The sequence below is a fragment of the Cololabis saira genome, chromosome 23, assembly GCF_033807715.1.
Source record: "Cololabis saira isolate AMF1-May2022 chromosome 23, fColSai1.1, whole genome shotgun sequence".
Taxonomy (NCBI): Eukaryota; Metazoa; Chordata; class Actinopteri; order Beloniformes; family Belonidae; genus Cololabis; species Cololabis saira.
The window spans coordinates 10,446,226-10,465,077 of NC_084609.1; the positions used below are offsets into that span (position 1 = coordinate 10,446,226).

The following is an 18,852-nucleotide window of genomic DNA, read 5'->3' on the forward strand; positions in this document are numbered from 1 at the left end:
CAGGTGTTTTATCCTCGGTGTGCAAACAGAGATAATCCTGCAATCTTGAAGAATCAGAAGACGTGACAAGTTGAAACCACACAAATCAGGTTTAACAGACAGGACAGTTGCGCTTTTTTCTTTTTAATATCTTGTTTATTTCAGATTTGCCAAACAGATTTGAAGTGTTGTCAGAGCAGGGAACACAGCTGGTCAGTTTGCAGAGGACACCAGAAAGACAGAAATGTCCTCGTTTATGCACTGCTATCGCTCTGGCCCAGGCTTTACGTCGACGGCGCCGTGTCGGACATACAGAAGAGCAAAGCTCCACACGGACGACAGCGTTAAAATAGCCCTGTAGCTCTTTGAGGACACGTGACGAAACTGCTTCATCATGCAGGCCTGGTACGAACGTGGACACTTACAACAGACATGAGCTTTGCATAAACATTTAGTTTTGTCCCTTTTTCCTCCCATAAAAGGCTCGTTATTGTCAAGCCCCCGCAACACACACGGTACTGCACAGATTTCCTCATTTGTTTAGTAAAAATCAGACTTGCCCATCGTACTTAATACTTTTGGTAAACTGAGGGAAGCTCTGCGGTCCTGTGAAAACACAAATATCAACAGACAGGTACAAGTTTTTGGTAGTTTATAAGAATAATTTTTCATTTATTTACAGATCTTCCAGAAGTGGGTTAGACGACGCCAGGAGGGTCTGAGGCACGAGCCTAATCCAGTTTCTAGCAATTTTAGTTAAAAACAGCACTGCATTTTTCTGTTCTGTAAGGCGTGGCATCCCTCATGGTTCCGTTCTTGGTCCTATACTTTTCTTATTTATTTATTTATTTATTTAAAATCACATTTAGGTGGCTCATTGCAGCTGCGCTCATACAGAGAATACTCATCTATCACTCAAAGACTTTATTACAGATTTAAAACGAAGCATTCAAGCAAACACTTCTATAGCAGACCGGTTTTCCCAGCTGCGGATTGTGGATTATCCTCACCGCTCATTTTGTGTCCAAAATCATTTGACAACTCTCCCTGCAGCTCTTTTTCTAGATGCTTCAAAGACTCAACCATCCTGATAAATAAACTAAGTCCTACTGGCAGCATCGTTCCCACCATCAAATCTCTCCCGCAGAAGCCGAGATGTCACTTGAACAGAGAACTGGTTTCAGGCGTTTTAGCATCCGCCTCCATCAAACTTCCCTCTCCGAGCTTGGTCCCCGACTCCAAACTTAATGCGAGTCGCTGATGCTGGACTACTTTAAGTGGTTCCGTTACTCCGGATCCATTTGGCATTAGTCAATACTTCAATATCCATCTGAAATTTTCCCTAAATATCCCCTTGTTTCACTTCCTGGAGACAAATGTGCTCAGGTCTTGGGAGTCATACCCCCTTTAGAAAGCTTGGTTAGGATCTGTTGAGGAACATTGTACAGTAATGTGCTGGGTAATATAAATAAACTTCACTCTGACGTACTCTTATTTATATACACGACACTGCCAAGGTGGGACACGTAATCAGACGAGCCTTTGACGCAAGTATAAAGATGTAAAAGTATTAAACTTAGTTCAGTACAAACTGCTGTACAAACAGGCATAGAGTGGATGAGCATTCAAACAGACAAGAGTTATGTTCAAAGACGCACATTTGTGATCATAAATTAGTGACGACCTCGACAGCAGGAAAAGGTGGTGGATCCTCCAACGTTTTCGCTGTCTCGCGGGGGCCAGACTTTGCTTTTTAATCCCCCGGAGACAGAAAACCACCAGGCGGGCGTGGAGTGTCATCTTTAAAAAGGCAGTAGACGCACACAATGCAACTTATTACACAGATATCCAAATCACCTGCATGATTTGGGAAGGGGGGGGCGGGGGCTGGGGATACCTGCAGTAGAAAAACCAAAATAACCACGTAGAAATCGTTCTTCGGTAAAGTATGGAGGTGTGGGAGGGGGGGGTTAAAATCACAAGGCAATGTATTGAGACTTAAGGGGTGGAAAGCAAAGTGGAAGTCACACAAAAGGCTTATCGTTGCATATATAATTGGCCACTCTGAAGAAAACAAAAGGTATAAAGTTAACACTTCCCTTTCTGGACGGACTTTGACGGCTGAACAGTGTTGGTACCGATGACAGGTTTCCGAGCTAAAAACAATTCATGGCTAGTGGACCTCTGTTTGTATCCTCCCTCCTCCCGAGAGCGCCGCTCTGTCCGGGAGCGTCCGAGTCCCGGGTGTTGCCCCCCCACCCCCCCCACCCCGATGCAGCCGAAGGCTGAGGGCTGCGTCCTCTGGCGTGAGGCGTGCAGGACACTCAGTTGGTTAAGGTGCTGGATGCACGGAAGTAGGAGAGGAACTTGAAGCAGAGGCTGACCACGAAGTACCAGATGTTCCTGGCCATCTGCGAGCGGGCGATGAAGACCCTCCAGATGAAAACCACCAAGAGCGTGTTGAAGGTGTAGCGGATGTTGCGCAGTCTGGGAGGAAACGGGACAGGGGACGTGTGAAAACTGGGTTTAAAGACATATTTTAAACAAAAGCACATTCATATACAAGTGGACCTTTGGATATTAACAGACAGCTAATTTCAGGGGCATTAAAAGGAGATTAAGATAATCTTTTCCAACATTTTAAACAAAAATGCTATTTATTTATTCTTTTGAAAGCATCATAACTTTAGCAAAACAACAAAAACCCCTAAAGGTGAATGGTGGGGCTCAAACTGAGGAGTTTCTAGGTTTGTTGATGGGCTACACCAGGGGTCGACAACCCAAAATGTTGAAAGAGCCATCTTGGACCAAAAACACAAAACACAAATGTGTGGAGCCGCAAAAAATGAAAAGTCTTGTATCAGCCTTAGAATGAATGCAACACATGCTGCATGTTTCTAGATTAGTTATAACTGGGGGAAGATTTTTTTTTTTTTATTATGTACTTCGAGAAAAAAGTCGAAATGTTGAGAAAAAAGTTGAAATTTCGAGATTAATGTTGAAGTACAATCTTGAGAAAAAAGTCAAAATTTCAAGAAAAAAGTCGAAATTAATGTTGAAGTATAATCTTGTGAAAAAATTCAAAATTTTGAGAAAAAAGTCGAAATGTTGAGAAAAAAGTCGAAATTTCTAGAAAAAAGTCGAAATTTCGAGAAAAAAGTCAAAATTTCGAGAAAAAAGTCGAAATGTCGAGATTAATGTTGAAGTTCAATCTCGAGAAAAAAGTCGAAATGACGAGAAAGAAGGAAGGAAAGGAAAAAGGAAGAAAAAAGGAAAAAAGAATAAAAAAAAAGAAAAAAGGAAAAAAAAGAAGAAAAAAAGGAAAAAAAAGGTCAAACATTTTTGAAAAAGCTCCAGGAGTCACTAGGGCGGCGCTAAGGAGCTGCATGCGGCTCTAGAGCCGCGGGTTGCCGACCCCTGGGCTACACAAACCCCTTAAGAGTTACCAGGTTCTGCAGTGGCAGCACGCCGTAAAAAACCCATAAAAAGTTATTTTGGACAATAAATAAAAGACTGAGTTGCTTTTAGAAAAAAAAAAGGTTTATAAATGCTGAAACCAGCAGTCACATCGTGTAAGGAGGCCCTGCAGACGACTGAGCATGCTGGGAGGACAAACCTTTACTTTGGTTCATTTCATATTCGAAAAGATTGATTTTTATTTCATCTTCTGCCCTCTGGAGATCCTCTGATGTTTATTATCAGCTCAGCTCTTCCCAAACAGACACGAGAGACAGAATAAACTTACTTCCTCAGGTGCTGGCGGGCGGCGGGGATGTCCGACATGTCTTCGTTCAGGACGTACTTCTTGGTGCCGATGCAGTAGTTTTCAATGTACTCGGGCCAGTTCAGCTGGCGCACGTCGAAGTTAAATGTCTAAAAATAAAAAAAATATGCAGCACGTTGATATTTTGATGAATAAAGGATTTATAAAAATGCTCAATTGAAGTCTCGTATGCAAAGTTATTGCTTAACAAAAGGGATTACTGTAACACATTGTGTGAAATGTTATTTCTCTTTATGAAAGTACAATAACCAAGCTGAAGTGGGCAGCGTGGACGTCAGACGCACGTCTAAGTACTGTTGTTTTTGTCAGCCTGTTTCAATTTTAGTTTTAGTCTAGTCTTTGGGTCAAGCTATCATTTTAGTTTTTATTAGTTTTAGTCACTTTCATTCTCCTTTTAGTCACGTCAAGTTTCAGTCGACTAAAAGTCTGAGCATTTTAATCTAGTTTTAGTCAAAGATTGTATTTAGCCAAACCCATTTTACAATTCAAACAAGGTTATCTTATTATTATATTATTGTTACCTTATAGACTCAAGAATACATTCATTCCAGATACAGAAGACTCTAATCTGAGTTTACAACATATTTATTTTTCCGCATTTCTCCTTATCTTTATCTTTTTCAACGACACATTCGGTTTTCTTCTCCACGTCTATGTAGGAAAGTGGATCCAAAGATTGTATCTATGTAACTTTGTTTTTAATTGACGTGAACCTAGAGCTCTGCGTTAACGGCATCAGGCTCTAACTCTGCAGCTGCATCTTCTGGATCTGATTCCCCGCTGCCGCGACTGGGATTGAGGACTAATGTCACCCAGCAGAACTAAACCAGAGAAACTACTGAAAACATGGAGGTTAAAGATTTTTGTTGGAACATTTCCTCTCGTTTTGGTCAACGGAAATGAAGACACATTTTAGCAGAGTTTTATTTTGTAATCTACATTTTAGTCTCGTTTTTTATTGCTCTACGATATTGCATTATATATTCAATTATCGTTATTGTCACATGACCAGCATTTTCCTTGCATCTCGTTTTCCTCAGGTGATAAATGTTCGTTGACGACAATATTTAGTCATAATTTTCGTTGACGAAAGCAACTTTACGTCTTCCCAATCCCCACCTTCCTGTCCTCAGGGGTCAGGTTGCTCATCAACATGCTCATGTTCTCTGAGTTCCACTCCCAGTCCTGGCTGCTGAAGTACTCCAGCAGGCTGATGGCCTTGTGCAGGCGGTTGAAGATACGCATCATCCTGCAGAGAGAGAGGTGGCGGGTTACAACCCGGCTGAACTGTTCTGGGGGCTTCAAGTGTGAGACCATACCTGTCAAGTTTTGGATTTAAAAATACGGGAAATTTTCCGCCGCTGTCCCACCAACCCAACCGAGGTCCAGTATTACATTTTAAGACAGATTTACGAGAAATCCAAAATAACTACCTGTCAACCACTTACAAACTACGATTATGTGCTCGTAGCCTGATATGCAGACCTTTGTTGACACTGAAATACTGTGGACATTTCTATGTATGTAATTCCTATAATAGAGCCTAAATGAAAACACAAGGAGGAATTAAAGCACACGTATTTATTTTAAATATTTTCAGTTTATATACACATTGATTGTCTTAAAGTGAAACATTTACATTTTCTTTTAATTTGTCATTTTCATTCATGTGGCTCTCTGGCAGACATCGGTCCTTCCCCCTTAACGGAACTTAAAAACGCAGTTACAAATCTGAGCCCCACCCTGCTCATCTTTAGGAAAGTAAATTTGGTTTCCCATTTTAAGAGATATTTACACGAAGTCTTTGCTTTTTTTGGCAAAAATGCCTTCTCTCTCTCTTACATCCATCCACTCTCGGATTTGCTCCCGTTGTCGCCGCTAACCTCGCGAGAGCTGCCACCCAAGCTACAGCAGGGGGCAGTTCTCGCGAGGCTAGTGACAAATGAGTTTGCAGTAGGGCTGTGCGATTAATCGATTTTAAATCTAAATCGGATTTATTAATCAAGACGATGTTAAAAAAAGGAAAATCGGAAAATCGATTTTCCTTTTTTGCAGCTGGCTGCATTACAGACAGAGCTCGTCTAGTCATCTTTGTTTGGTCAAGAAAATTGTAAATGTTGTCACTTTACTAAACTCAAGGAGGATTTACAGTATCTTTCAATTGCACTTCATTCCCAATAGGGAAATGTGTTTGCTATTTTTCTTTAAAAATAAAGATAAAATATTTGAAACAATTTATTCCATTGTATTTTGTAGTTTAACCAAAAAAATCGAAATCGAAAATCGGGTTTTCAGAAAAAAAAAAAAAAAAAAAAAAAAAAAAAAAAAAAAAATCGGGATTTTATTTTTGTCCAAAATCGCCCAGCCCTAGTTTGCAGTTTAAAAAGTATTATATTATAAAAGGGGAAATTTACGGGAAAATACTAATACGGGAGGACGGTGGGACAGAGAGGTCAAAAATTGTAGTTTCCCGGCCAAAACGGGAGACGTGACAGGTATGTGTGAGACGCAGCTCTTACTGTGGCTTCTGTCCGGAGAGGCGCAGGAAGAGGTCGTAGATGAAGGCCGGGAACTTGTGGCTGACCAGGATCCAGTACTGGTTGATCAGGTAGTTGGAGGTGATGTTGGCGTTGGGCCGGCGGAAAGCCTGCTCCAGCGGGTTCCTCTTGAAGGACGACATCACGTGGTGCTCTGGCGGGGAGACGGTTCAGTGGGTTCGTCAGAAAAATCAATCTACAACTGTGTGTTTTGGTTTGCTGTTAAAGCAAATCCATCAGCTTAGTTTCCATATTTGTTTGGACTTCGCTAAATCTCTATGAAAAAGACAACATTAGGTATTTATTTCCCAAATAATCCGGCCCTGAGCTCTGTGACTGATCTCATGATAATATGGACAAAAACCGGAAAAGTGAGGTTTAAGCCACAAATCCGAAACGAGCAGGTATCACACACACAGATTGGGGTTTCTAGGAAAGGAACTGCCTTGACAATGAGGCAGAGAGTGGTCACTCGATGATTCCCCCTCCTCCCCCTCCTCCTCCTCACCCACGATCCAGCAGCAGCAGATGTGGGAGGGCGGCCATGTGACCACAGACATTACATCACAGGCTGCATGCAAACTAGGCCTTGTGCGGTTTGTTTCCATGGTGAAAGACATCCAGCGGCAGCCAGCTGTGGCCGGCGTCCTCACAGTCTGAGAGCAATGCAATCTCATCCAGGGATGAAACATTTGAAATGTAGAAATAAAAAAATAAAACAAGCTGGATCATTTCTCCTTCACTGATTTTTCTAAATCTAAATAAAGAGGGCGTCTATGTGGTGCTCTGGTCTCATCACCTGGACCAGCGGGACACGGCCCTCCTCCGATGACACGAGCTGCAGCGGCGGGACCTAATCCTGCCACGAGCCATCTGGAAGTCATTTCCACTGCACGGGAAGCGGATTTGTTAATCCGAGGGTCCCTTGACATCGTGCCAGCCGGATGGAACGGATGACTGTCTGCTACCTGCAATCCCCTGCGTCTTTCATTACGTCTAAATAAAAATGTCCCCGTCTGCGTTTCTATCAGCTCAACGCTGCGTTTTGTCCGGCCGACTGCTTTGAGTTCACACAGCAGATTAGTCCTCCACGGCTGTGTATTTAATATCTTTCAAATCTACCTCCTGCTGACGGATTTGCTACGACCTTCGTGTGCACTTCACGTAAAAGCCAATGAGCATCTGTAAGAAAACATGTTGCAGAAACCAGATCCTTCTTAGATTTTCCTCTCTTTTGTAGGAATCACCCTTTTGGCACTCATGGCTTTTATTCAAGTTAGGTGGACAGGAAATGGGCACAGAGAGAGAGAGAGAAGACACGCAGGAGAGAGCAACGGGGCCCCATGATCTGGCTTTTCTTTTTCTTTTTTTAAGTACTTTAGTTATTTATTTTTTAAATGTTGGATTCCCCTGTTAATACAGGACTGTCTCAGAAAATTAGAATATTGTGATAAAGTCCTTTATTTTCTGTAATGCAATTAAAAAAACAAAAAATGTCATACATTCTGGATTCATTACAAATCAACTGAAATATTGCAAGCCTTTTATTTTTTTAATATTGCTGATTATGGTTTACAGTTTAAGATTAAGATTCCCAGAATATTCAAATTTTTTGAGATAGGATATTTGAGTTTTCTTAAGCTGTAAGCCATGATCAGCAATATTAAAATAATAAAAGGCTTGCAATATTTCAGTTGATTTGTAATGAATCCAGAATGTATGACATTTTTGCATTACAGAAAATAAAAGGACTTTATCACAATATTCTAATTTTCTGAGACAGTCCTGTACATGCCTCTCCATCAGCATCACACCAGCACCACGCGGCCGGGAGATGAAGGTGACATGGAGTTTAGTGTGTTGCCCAGGGACAATTGGGCATGTGGCCCGGTTTAGGATTGATCTGGCAACCCTTTGATTGGAGGTTAACTGCTGACCTCACTATCTAAATAACTAAAGAAAATATAAAAACCATCACCCTTTAGCTCCTTCATTAGGTTTAGAAAGACACTTGTCAATTCATTTATATTTTACAATCAGTTCTGATTTTAACAGACAAAAAACAGAACAGAAGAGAATCTAGAAGCTTAAGATCTAGGGCTAATTTAATTGAATGTAATGTAATAATCCCGTTTATGACCAGCAGGGGGCAGCTTCTCTCCACCGCTGCCACTACCAACCTCGACAACATGGTGTCACCGCTGGCTGATTGATTTGTGTTGATGAAAGCAAAGCCAGGATGCCGACAGAAACGGACCAAACAGCTCTATAAACGAGGATCTGATATCTCACTGTACTCACCGATCTCCCCCCAGTGGAACGGGTTAATGCCACCGGTCGTGCAGTTGTACACCAGGGCTGTTTTAGGTCTGCAAGAAGCCAGAGATGATGGTCAGGATTAAAAAGTCATCTGTGAGGTCACAGTGAGATGAGAGAGAGGACTGAAGCAGGATCCACACAGAGTGAACGTGGATGCTGGTGGACAATTGGGCCATTTTTGTTATTTGTGACGTTATGATGATGAGCTGCAACGCTCAGCGCGTGCATACAGATGTCGCGTGCTCACGTATCAGCTACGTGGTCCTAGAGTGGATATATATACCCGATCTGGGACCAAGTGACAATCTGTCACGCCGGTTATCTGTAAAGTCTCCCCTCTTCCCTAAATCCAGTCCTGACCCCGTTACCGTGGATACCATGCAGCTGCAGATAAATCCCTGGAGAGGTACCGATACTTTCTATTAAAAATCTAAACTTTGCTTCAGGAAAAGGAGAATTGGCGTGAAAGAAGATGCATTTACAGAAAAACAATCAGGAAACATGTTCTCCTCTTATTCATGCTTATTTATTTGTCTTCTTTGTAATATTTAACCTCAAATCGGAGTTTATCCTCAGGCCACGTTTACACAGTCAGATATTTACAAAAATGGATATTTCCCCCTCTACGTTTTGAAAAATACCATCATTTACACGATCTACAAGTACAATCTCGAAATAAAAATCGAAATGTCGAGAAAAAAGTCGAAATGTTGAGAAAAAAGTCGAAATGTCGAGAAAAAAGTCAAAATGTCGAGAAAAAAGTCAAAATGTCAAGATTAATGTTTAAGTACAATCTCGAGAAAAAAGTCGAAATGTCGAGAAAAAAGTCAAAATGTCGAGAAAAAAGTTTAAATGGAAAAAGGAATGGAAAAAGGAAGAAAAAAAAGGAAAAAAAAAAAAAAAAAAAAAAAAAGGTCAAACATTTTTGAAAAGCTCCAGGGATGCTGGATGCAGGATGCTGATCCCTGGTGGCTCCAGGGAACCACCAGGGATGCGCTAAAGAGCCGCATGCGGCTCTAGATTCGCGGGTTGTCGACCCCTGTGCTAGCCAATCAGAATCCTGGAAAAAAACATCAACAAATGACACGTGGCCAAACAAATTGTAAACACAGGTCGGGCACATGATGTTTGTGACGTTTCTGACGCATAATGTGAAGTTCTGAAGCCTAAATGTCCGTTTTTCTCTATTTACAAGCAAACGTGAAGACGGAGTTTTTGCAAATCTCCACTTTGGCCGGAGTTTTCAGAACTGATCGTTTTTGGTGACTTTGAGCTTGGTTTTCGTGTAAACGAACGGCCAAAACGCATGAAAACAGTGTCAGCGTCATCAGTGTCAGAATGCTTGCTGGCTCACCTGTGCACGGCGGTGTACCAGCCGGCAGCCAGGGTCAGGTTGATGACCACGTCCACCGGGATCAGGTCCGCCACCGCGTCGTTGTTGGCCCTCATGGTGCGCAGGATGCCCTTTCCTGCCTGATCACAGAGCATCGTGGGTGAGCTCCAACACTCATCCGCAGCAGGACGAGCGTCAAGCGTCGAGGGGAGCGGGATTACTTACGGCGATGAAGACTCCACTGGGCCCGTTGAAGTTGTCGATCCAACCCTGGCGGGAGAGCACAGACAAGTCCTCAGGAGAGAGTTGATGACGGCCGCAGGACGGCAGCGATGCCGAATTATAGATTCATCGACAACGGAGATGCGGCCGGTGGGGGACATGGAGACGGGGGAGGCTCGGGCGGCTGAGATCCTCTCCTTCAATTAGGCATCATTAAAAATGGATGAAACCCCCGCTGTGAGACTGCTGTAGCTTCTAATGTGGGACTGCGGCTTATCCTGAGTCTAATAATATGCGGTGGTGCAGATAAGGTGCAGGGAAGTGGAACGAGCCGGGGGTTTACCGAGTGTTGCTGCTGAAACAGACCACAACAAACACATGAAGCCGTCCCCGTCCAGCCTCCTCTCAGGGCGCAGCGGCGTCGGCTGCCAGGCCGATCGCTCAGCCAAGCACGAGCGAGCGAGGCCCTTTGAAGAGGCGCTGCCACGCTGAGCTACGACTGCAGGCTGAGCCGAGCCAGGAACTGCCAACGCAGGGCTCGCACTTCCTGAGCGCACGTAAACAAGTGCTTCCTCCGGTCGCTGCAGCCGAGTCTTTTCCACGAGTCTCATGTGTGAGACGAGATCTCAATAAAACTTTAAAGTCTCCAACAAGCTTGAGAGAACTAGACTTTTATAGACACGTATCCATGAAGAAAACTGTGAATAATCATGATAAAAACCGACTTTGGCATACATAGGGGGGTAACGGTACACAGAAGTCATGGTTAGGTACAAGCTTGCTACAATGGGGAAAAAAGAAAGGTAGAAGATAATATTTTGGTCATCTAATTTTGAAAAATGTAACCATCCAACAATAATGGCTTATTGGTCATAAGTTTTAGTGACGCAGTTCAGTTTTGCTGCAGTGGAAACAGAAAACTGAACATAGTGTAGAGGTTTAACATTTAAACAAATTCACTGTTATTTTGTATTGTTTTTTTCTTCCTGGTTTGGGTTCAGTTTATTTTACACATTAGAGAGAAGAAAAACATTTCCTTTGTTCTGTCTGGAATTTATATTATTTTAAAAAGGTAACGTTTCTTTCTTTCAGATATTTGATCAACAAATATTATTCCAAAAGCAAGTGTTATATAACAGTAACACTTCCTTTTGAAATAATATTTGTCAAATAATATTTGTTAAATTTTAACCTATTTAAAAACAAACATAAAAATCTGGTTTGTGTTTTTCAGTTCGATTTTCTAAAAAAGACGAGGATTGAATTGTCATACGAGTACGAATACGAATACAGTACGTCACGATACTGATCGCTGATTCGTTGCTGATAACCGAGTTTCTTGGACACATGACTGCGTCCCTTTACGAATCTAATTCAAACCAATTAAAAGAGATCCTCAGCTCACGTGCTCATCAAATGTTGGAGATTTTACACTGGATTCTGTTTGACCGGCGCACCTTACTTCCGGAAGTGAATAAAATAAAATAAAAAACATATTGGAACCAAATAAATATTTAAACAACATTGAATTACTATTAACAGTCACCCACAGACTGAAATAACACATTGTTTTAATAATTATATGCATCTTACAGCATGTTTTTAATTTTTATTAATCTCTTGATTTGATGGGGGCGGCGCCCTGGCGCCCTCTACTGACCAGCCGCCACTGATAAAAACACTGATTATTTAGAGGTGATTCCAGCGTCTGTGTCCCTGGGGGGCCCCGGGGGCCCCTGGGGCCCTTCCCGGTCCGTTGAAGCCTCAGCTCAGACGTTTCCCAGCCCACTTGAACTGCGGACCATTTTAAGTAAAAGGCCACCGGGGAGCGGCATTGAGCCTTGCAGGATGAAGCCGATCGATATCTGATTTCCGTTGGTTTAACTGTCGTGGGAGGACTCGTGACGAGCCGGGTGGGGTTTAGAAATCATGACTGGGTCATTCGTGGGAGTCAAACACGTTGATTAGCATTTAACACAAACAGCAGGGCGAGCCATTAGCCTCCCCGTTGAGACCACAAATCTTGTTTTGCAAATCTTATCCCATGTTAATCACCTCCAAGAGTCAGCAATTATCACATGTTACCGCACCTCCGCTGCAGGGCAACGTGATTAATCAGGGCAGTTTAGCGGTGCACCAGGGGGAAAGACTCACGGGGAACGGCTCCTGCCAGCTGGCTCCCACGATGGAGGGTCTGATGATGCCAATGTTGAGCTTGTCCTGCTCCTGCTGCACCACGTACTCGGCCAGGGCCTTGGTGTAGGTGTAGGTGTTGGGCCGGTCGCCGATCAGCCGCGGCGTGATGTCCCGCACGATGCCGTCCTCCATCCACCTGCAGGCAGATGGAGAGCTCAGGTGGAGAAATAAAAAACACGCGTGGAAGTGCAGCACTGACATTAAATTAGAAGTGATGATGCAACTGCTCTGTTTTTCAGATGCCGTATGGATTTAATATGGGTGTCTTTGTCAGGTGTGTTGCGGATTCATTTTAAACCAAACTCAAAAAGGGTTTTTTTTTAGTACCATTGGTGCCAAGTTATCTTGCGAGTGATTTATTCCAAAATGATCGTAAGTATTTAAAACAGGACTTTTACTGGGGAAACTGTCACTTTAATTATGAGAAAAGAATTTAAAAAAAGGCTGCTGTGCCAAATCAGATTTCAAAATAAAAGCCCTAAACAGTACAACAGTTGGCAGAGGATTAAAACAATTCCCCACCAACCAAATGAGGCTAAATATAAAGTCTTTATAATCCGAGTAATTTTTTACTTTACACGCTCGTAAATTCAGAAGTTTATAAACTGAGAAACTCTGATTTTATGAACCAAAAAGTTCAGACTTTATAAACAGAAAATGTCTGAATTAACAAACAGCGTCTGACTTAATCGAAAAGTTTTTTTTTCATGATTCCTCTCAAAGAAAACTTTTTTTTCCTGCAGCAAGTGTGAGCGCAGGTGTAGAGAAATGGGAAGCTTTGCTCCGCGTCATGTGTATGAATGAAATCTAAAAACGCACTAGCCGTTCAGCTACATCTTGTACAAACCTTTTTCACTTAACTGTCCGTATTTTTCTTTTTAACCTTCTCGATAAATCCCACCCGATGATATCAATGGAGGTGAACAAGAACTGACTCTGCTGCTTTGGTGGAGTAAAGCCCTATCCTTCATCCACTCACTCGAGAGACTCGATGAGCTTCTTGGGCTCGACCGGCGGCGGGTAGATGACCTCGTCGATGTGCCGGCGGTTGCAGTTTGCATAGGCGGTGGAGATGTGGATGAAGGCCTCGAGGTGGTGCATCTGCTGGGCCAGGCCGAGGAGCTGCTGCGTGGCCATCACGTTCAGCTGCAGAGCGTGTCTGCAGGGGAGAGGAAAAACGCCGTTAACGACCCGCGTGGGAGAGAAAGAGAGTCTGTGTGGGCAGGTAAGAGCGTGTGCATTTGATTGACATCCACCGGCTCTCACCAGTTGCGTGCATTTGCTGACGGGCAGGAATTTGGAGGATAAATAATTCAAGTCTGAGCGGATCTACACAACAGCAGAGCCAAATGTAAACTCAAAGAGGAGAGAGAGAGAGAGAGAGAGAGCGATGACGACACAGCTGGAAGAGAAAAGCAAACAACTGCTCTCCTTTCTAAAATATTTGATCATTTCTCCCCTCCGTGCATCCCAGCCCATTCCCTCCAGAATCACTTCAAATTGATTACGTAACTTCTATGCAACTATGAATTCTTGAGAGTGAGAAATCATAATGAAGAGTTAGTCACATGTCTCTATTGAACTGCATGAAGCAAACGTGACCATCAATAAGTGACAAGGGAAGGAAGAGCGAGATACTAGATCCTTTAAAAACGTAGAAATATTGCAGGGGACTGAAAAGGGCAAACAAAAAAAAAAAAACGTAGAAACAAAATGACATTAAAAGTCTGCAGCAGAGCCGCAGAAACATGCAGACTCCTTTACAGCCAGCTGCGGTTATGAGAAACCCCGAGGGTCGGCTGACGCAGGCAGCGAGTCTCTGGTTAACTGGTCCAGCAGCATGAATCACACGTTGTTAGCAGAGTGGCTAAAGGAGGGTGAGGATGGTGGTAGCTGTGTGTGTGGGTGGAGCATCTTCCCACAAACCTCAGGACCATATGCAGGATGTCATGTCAGCAGAGGAGCAAAGAGGAGACTGAGCACAACGCTGCGTTTCCTCCTGCAGCAGAATCCTCCCCCCATCAGGCTCTGCAGGACCAGTGAAACTGATCCAGATCTGAAATTCTCGTCGTTTTGGAAAGTATTCTTTTGATTTAAAACAAAAAAGTGATCTGATCTTATAAAACTTAAGGCTCAAAATAAACTTAATGACAAGTTTCCCATTTCTTTGGTGAGGGAAAAAAAATCTCTACGGAGCCACTATGTTGCAATACCACGTGTGACCACTCAGGGGTGTTTAGATTTGTTGTTCCAACCACAAAGCCACTGATAATAATCTGCTAACTTTGTCCCACGTGTTCGTGGCTGGAGTGGAGCTGCAGTTGGAGCCTCTTGATGCTAGCGGCTGGTGTTCTGCCCCCTTGTGGTCAGAGGTGGTAGTGCTACATAGGCTGGTTTTAAAGGGGTTTGTCTACGATTCAACTAAATTAATTTTAAAAAGGAGCTTGAGGCAGGATTTATGAACAAAAATTTGTATATGTTTTAAGTTTTCGAGTAAGAATGTCGGATGAAGCGTTCCAAACCAAAAAGAATGAGCCCTCTAGTGTATCTCTCCGTTGCCTTGAACAGGCTGTGTGCTGCAAAATGTGTTGCAATTCCGGGCCGGAATTTCCCGCGCTGTCCTGCGGATGCGACGTCACATGACGCTGCATGCGCGTTCTCGGCAGCGCACGAGTAAACATTGGATACGCGTTTGAGTCATGGAGGCAGCTTCAACTTGAATTGGGACTGAAAACAGATGCTGACATGGCTCATTTCCTACTGACCAGGTAAGATAACATTGTAAGTCATATTTAGAACTTGATGTGAACAGCGCTCCCGTGCCGGGTTTGCTGTTGGCTGCAGGAACCCCGACGGTCGTCGTGGCGTTAATGAGTTTCATTTCTTAAAGTAGCCTCATGCTCCTTTAAGGTTTTAATGCCATACAAGAAAAACAATTTCTTTTTTAAAACAAATTTATTTATGCATCAAGAAATTTTAGTTTTTACATTTTTTGCTTTTCGTTTTACTTATTTTTTTTTCCAACTGTCACTTATTTTATTGCTGTGACATCTGGAAAATTCAAGAGTTCAGTTACTTCTGATGTCCTGCTGCTACATTACTACTAGGGGTGGGCAAAAATATTGATACGGCAATATATCGCGATACATAGTCTCCCGATACGATATCGATATTCAATGTATGTATCGCGATATATTGCTGTATCAATATTTTTGCCCACCCCTAGCTGCACTTTATTTTGTGATTTCAGTGTGGGTGAGACACTGCATTTTATTTTTGTCATTTTAAGTCAGGGGCAAGTAGCTGTACTGTATTTTTGTGATTTCAATTTCAGTGTGGGTGAGACACTGCATTTTATTTCGATTATTTTGTATCTAAGAATAATGCACACACTGCACTTTTCATTGTGTTTCAGTGTGTTTTTTCATGCAAATATGTTGCATAATTAAAATGGAAAGTTTGAATTACATTGTTTTGACTCAGTCTGTCCAATGCATTATCACTATCATCTGATGTACATATATACAACTTGGATTTTAAGATGTGTAATGCATTTTTAAATTTTTCGGTGAACTATGTAGAATATCGCGATATATCGCACAATCGGGATATCGCAATTTGTATCGTATCGTGGCTCAAGTATCGTGATGCGTATCGTATCGTGAGGTCCTTCCCAATACCCACCCCTAATTACTACTATTAAAAACGGTTACATCCTTCTTAACTTTCTCCTGCAGATGAGTCCACTAACTTCAGGAGCTCATTAAAGTCGGATGCCCTCCGCGCTTCTTCCCCTCCAGGCTGTCTCATCTCCACGACGACGACGACTGTAGGTCCACTCAGCCTCATCTGGTGAAGTTTGCAGAGGACACAGTCCTGCTCTCTTCTCCGCATCTCTGCTCTGCAACAGTTCGTCACTTGCTGTCTGGAACTAGACGTAAACCAGACTGAAGACGTGACACTCTCCAGTGACCGGAGGCAGCTGGCAGAGGACGTCACCACCACCGTCCTGGGTGGACGAGTACGGGGACAGTTCTCTGAAGTTTTCCTCCGATACTGAGCAAATCCTGCAGAAGCGTCAGTGCCTGCTTAGAAAAGTTTTTTTGGAGTCGACAAGGTCATTGGTACCATTTTCTGTCACTCCATCGAGTGTTTTCACCTTTTCATTTATCTGCTGGTTTAATGATATCAGCCTGAAAAAAGCGGATGCTTAAAGCTGTTATTAAGCTGCTCTAAGATCCTTGGACATCCTGTCGGAGATCTGTCGCCCTCTCCGAGCTTCCCCACATCTCACTGTCGGCTCCCGTGGGGCTGCGTGGCCCAGGATGCAGCGGAGCAGGACCGTCTTGGTCCCTGCAGCGGTCCAGCACCTGAACTCTGACCCGTCTCTCCTCCAGCATCGTGATGTCTCCGTGCCTCATTTCCCCCCGACAGTTCCTCTAAACGGCTCACGGCACTCGAGTCATGATTGGTCTCCTCGGACAGCACTCACACTGTTGTTCTGCTTATTTGTCTTGTTTGTCTTTGTTTGGCTGCCGTGTCCTACGCAGTGCCCTCTGTGTCTTTTAATCGCCCCTCAGGGACAAATAAAGTGTTTCTGACTTGAATTGAGTTTAAACTCTGCCTGCAGCTGGTGTTTCTTGGCCCATCAGTTGCGTTTAGCAACGCTGCTGCAGTCACGAATCTCAGATTATCTCAGAGATTAGACTATTACTGCTGCCGACAAAAACAAGTCCCAAAACCAACAAGATGTTAGACAAGTCCAAACAAACAGGACTGATCCTTTAAGTTCGGATAAAGACCTCTAGAGTGCAGAAGGGAAAAAAAAACCCAACAAAACAGACTTTGAGCAGAGCGGGTCGCCTGATTTATGTCCCGGCGCCGCTCACAAGGCCACTCCACAAGAGTAATGACTCCGTGATGACAGAAAGGGAAGCAGGGGAGTGACAGAGCGATGAAGGTGGCTGAGAAGAGAAGAGGACGGCCACTCGGAGAAAAGTCTTGTTAAAGGTGAACGTTAGAGACGCAGAGAGGTGGAAGTGGATGAGAGCGGTGCTGTCACTCAAACCGCCGGCGTTCAAGACGGCCGACCTCAGACACTCCTTTTCTAAACTTTATATATACGATCTGGAGAAAACTGTTCACGTTCACGCTCTAATCAGCTCGAGATTAGACTATTGTTATCAGTACTCGAATTAGGGGGGATCAGGGGGGATGGCATCCCGCCTGAAATAAAAATGGTCCAAATCATCCCCCCTGTAAAACTGCCATCCCCCATTTCCATCCCTTATGTCATTTCATCAATGAATGTGGTTTTACTGCTATTTCAACATTTAGAGTCATCACCAGAAAAATAACACCAGAAAAATAACTTATTTGACAATGTTCACCTGTTTCAAGTAAATTTTCACTTGAAAGTAGAAAAATCTGCCAGTGGGACAAGATTTATCTTCTTATTACAAGCAAAAAAATCTTGTTCCACTGGCAGATTTTTCTACTTATTTTAAGTTAAAATCTACTTGAAACAGGTGAAAATTGTTGTTTTTTTCCAATGATGAGTCTTGTTTTAAGTGTAATGAGATTTTTTTTTTACTAAAATGAGACATTTTAACTAGAAATAAGACAAATATTCTTGTTAGTAGTTCAGAAAACTGTTTTTTTATTGTTGTGTTTTGATGTATTTGATGTAAGCCCAGTGGATATTTAAAGCTTACAGAAGGCTGCATTTAACTGCTGCTATGTCATTCCTGCAGTATTTCTGCAGGTGTTTTGGTCACTGCTATTATTTGTAATATATTATATTATTTGTAATCAGCACAAATTATCTGTCCCCATATGATAAAATCCACCATCCCCCCCTGATTTTTTTTTACAACTCGAGTACCGATTGTAATGCACTATACGTTGGCATTTCCAAGTCCTCTATTAGCCGCCTTCAACTAGTGCAGAATGCAGCTGCCCGCCTTTCAACTAACACTAAAAGATGCGAGCACTCCGGTTACGCCGGTCCTCTATTCACTCCATTGGCTTCCTGTCCATTTTAGAATTGATTTTAAACTTTTAATGTTTGGTTTTTAAAGCCCTCAACGGCCTTGCCCCGCCCTATTTATGGGAGCTTTTAACGCTGTGTGAGCCTGGCAGGGCGATGAGATCCTCAAACCAAGTGTTGTTGGAGGTTCCCAGGTCAAAGTTCAAGTGCTCTGGAACAAGCTCCCCTGCAACTTACGCATCATCTCTGACCTGGGCCTTTTTAAATCAACGCTTAAAACCTATTTATTTAGAATGGCTTTTAATACCCAGTAGTGTGGTGACACTTTTTACTCTTTCTTTTATTCTATTTATTTCTTGCTCTGTCATATGATTGTATGTTGTATTTCTGTTTTATTCTGTAAAGCACTTTGGCTCACCTAGAGTTGGCTGTAAAGGGCTATATAAATAAAGTACATTTACATTTATATCCATCCGCATGTGTGTTTCACTTC

General features: G+C 42.9%; 1 protein-coding gene across 3 annotated transcripts in view; it reads right to left on the minus strand.

Annotated features, from left to right (window-relative positions):
* Positions 1 to 117: 117 nt before the first annotated feature.
* Positions 118 to 18,852, minus strand: part of si:dkey-97m3.1 (fatty acyl-CoA reductase 1) — a 71,494-nt gene continuing 52,759 nt past the window's right edge. For all 3 annotated transcript variants that reach the window (XM_061714364.1, XM_061714366.1, XM_061714365.1), the window contains exons 4-12: positions 13,350 to 13,529; positions 12,329 to 12,506; positions 10,178 to 10,222; positions 9,974 to 10,092; positions 8,602 to 8,669; positions 6,283 to 6,454; positions 4,883 to 5,012; positions 3,725 to 3,852; positions 118 to 2,466 (exon numbers count right to left, since the gene is read on the minus strand). In XM_061714364.1, the coding sequence (XP_061570348.1) occupies positions 2,304 to 2,466; positions 3,725 to 3,852; positions 4,883 to 5,012; positions 6,283 to 6,454; positions 8,602 to 8,669; positions 9,974 to 10,092; positions 10,178 to 10,222; positions 12,329 to 12,506; positions 13,350 to 13,529 (1,183 nt within the window). In that variant the 3' untranslated portion in view covers positions 118 to 2,303. The remainder of the gene's footprint in view (positions 2,467 to 3,724; positions 3,853 to 4,882; positions 5,013 to 6,282; positions 6,455 to 8,601; positions 8,670 to 9,973; positions 10,093 to 10,177; positions 10,223 to 12,328; positions 12,507 to 13,349; positions 13,530 to 18,852) is intronic.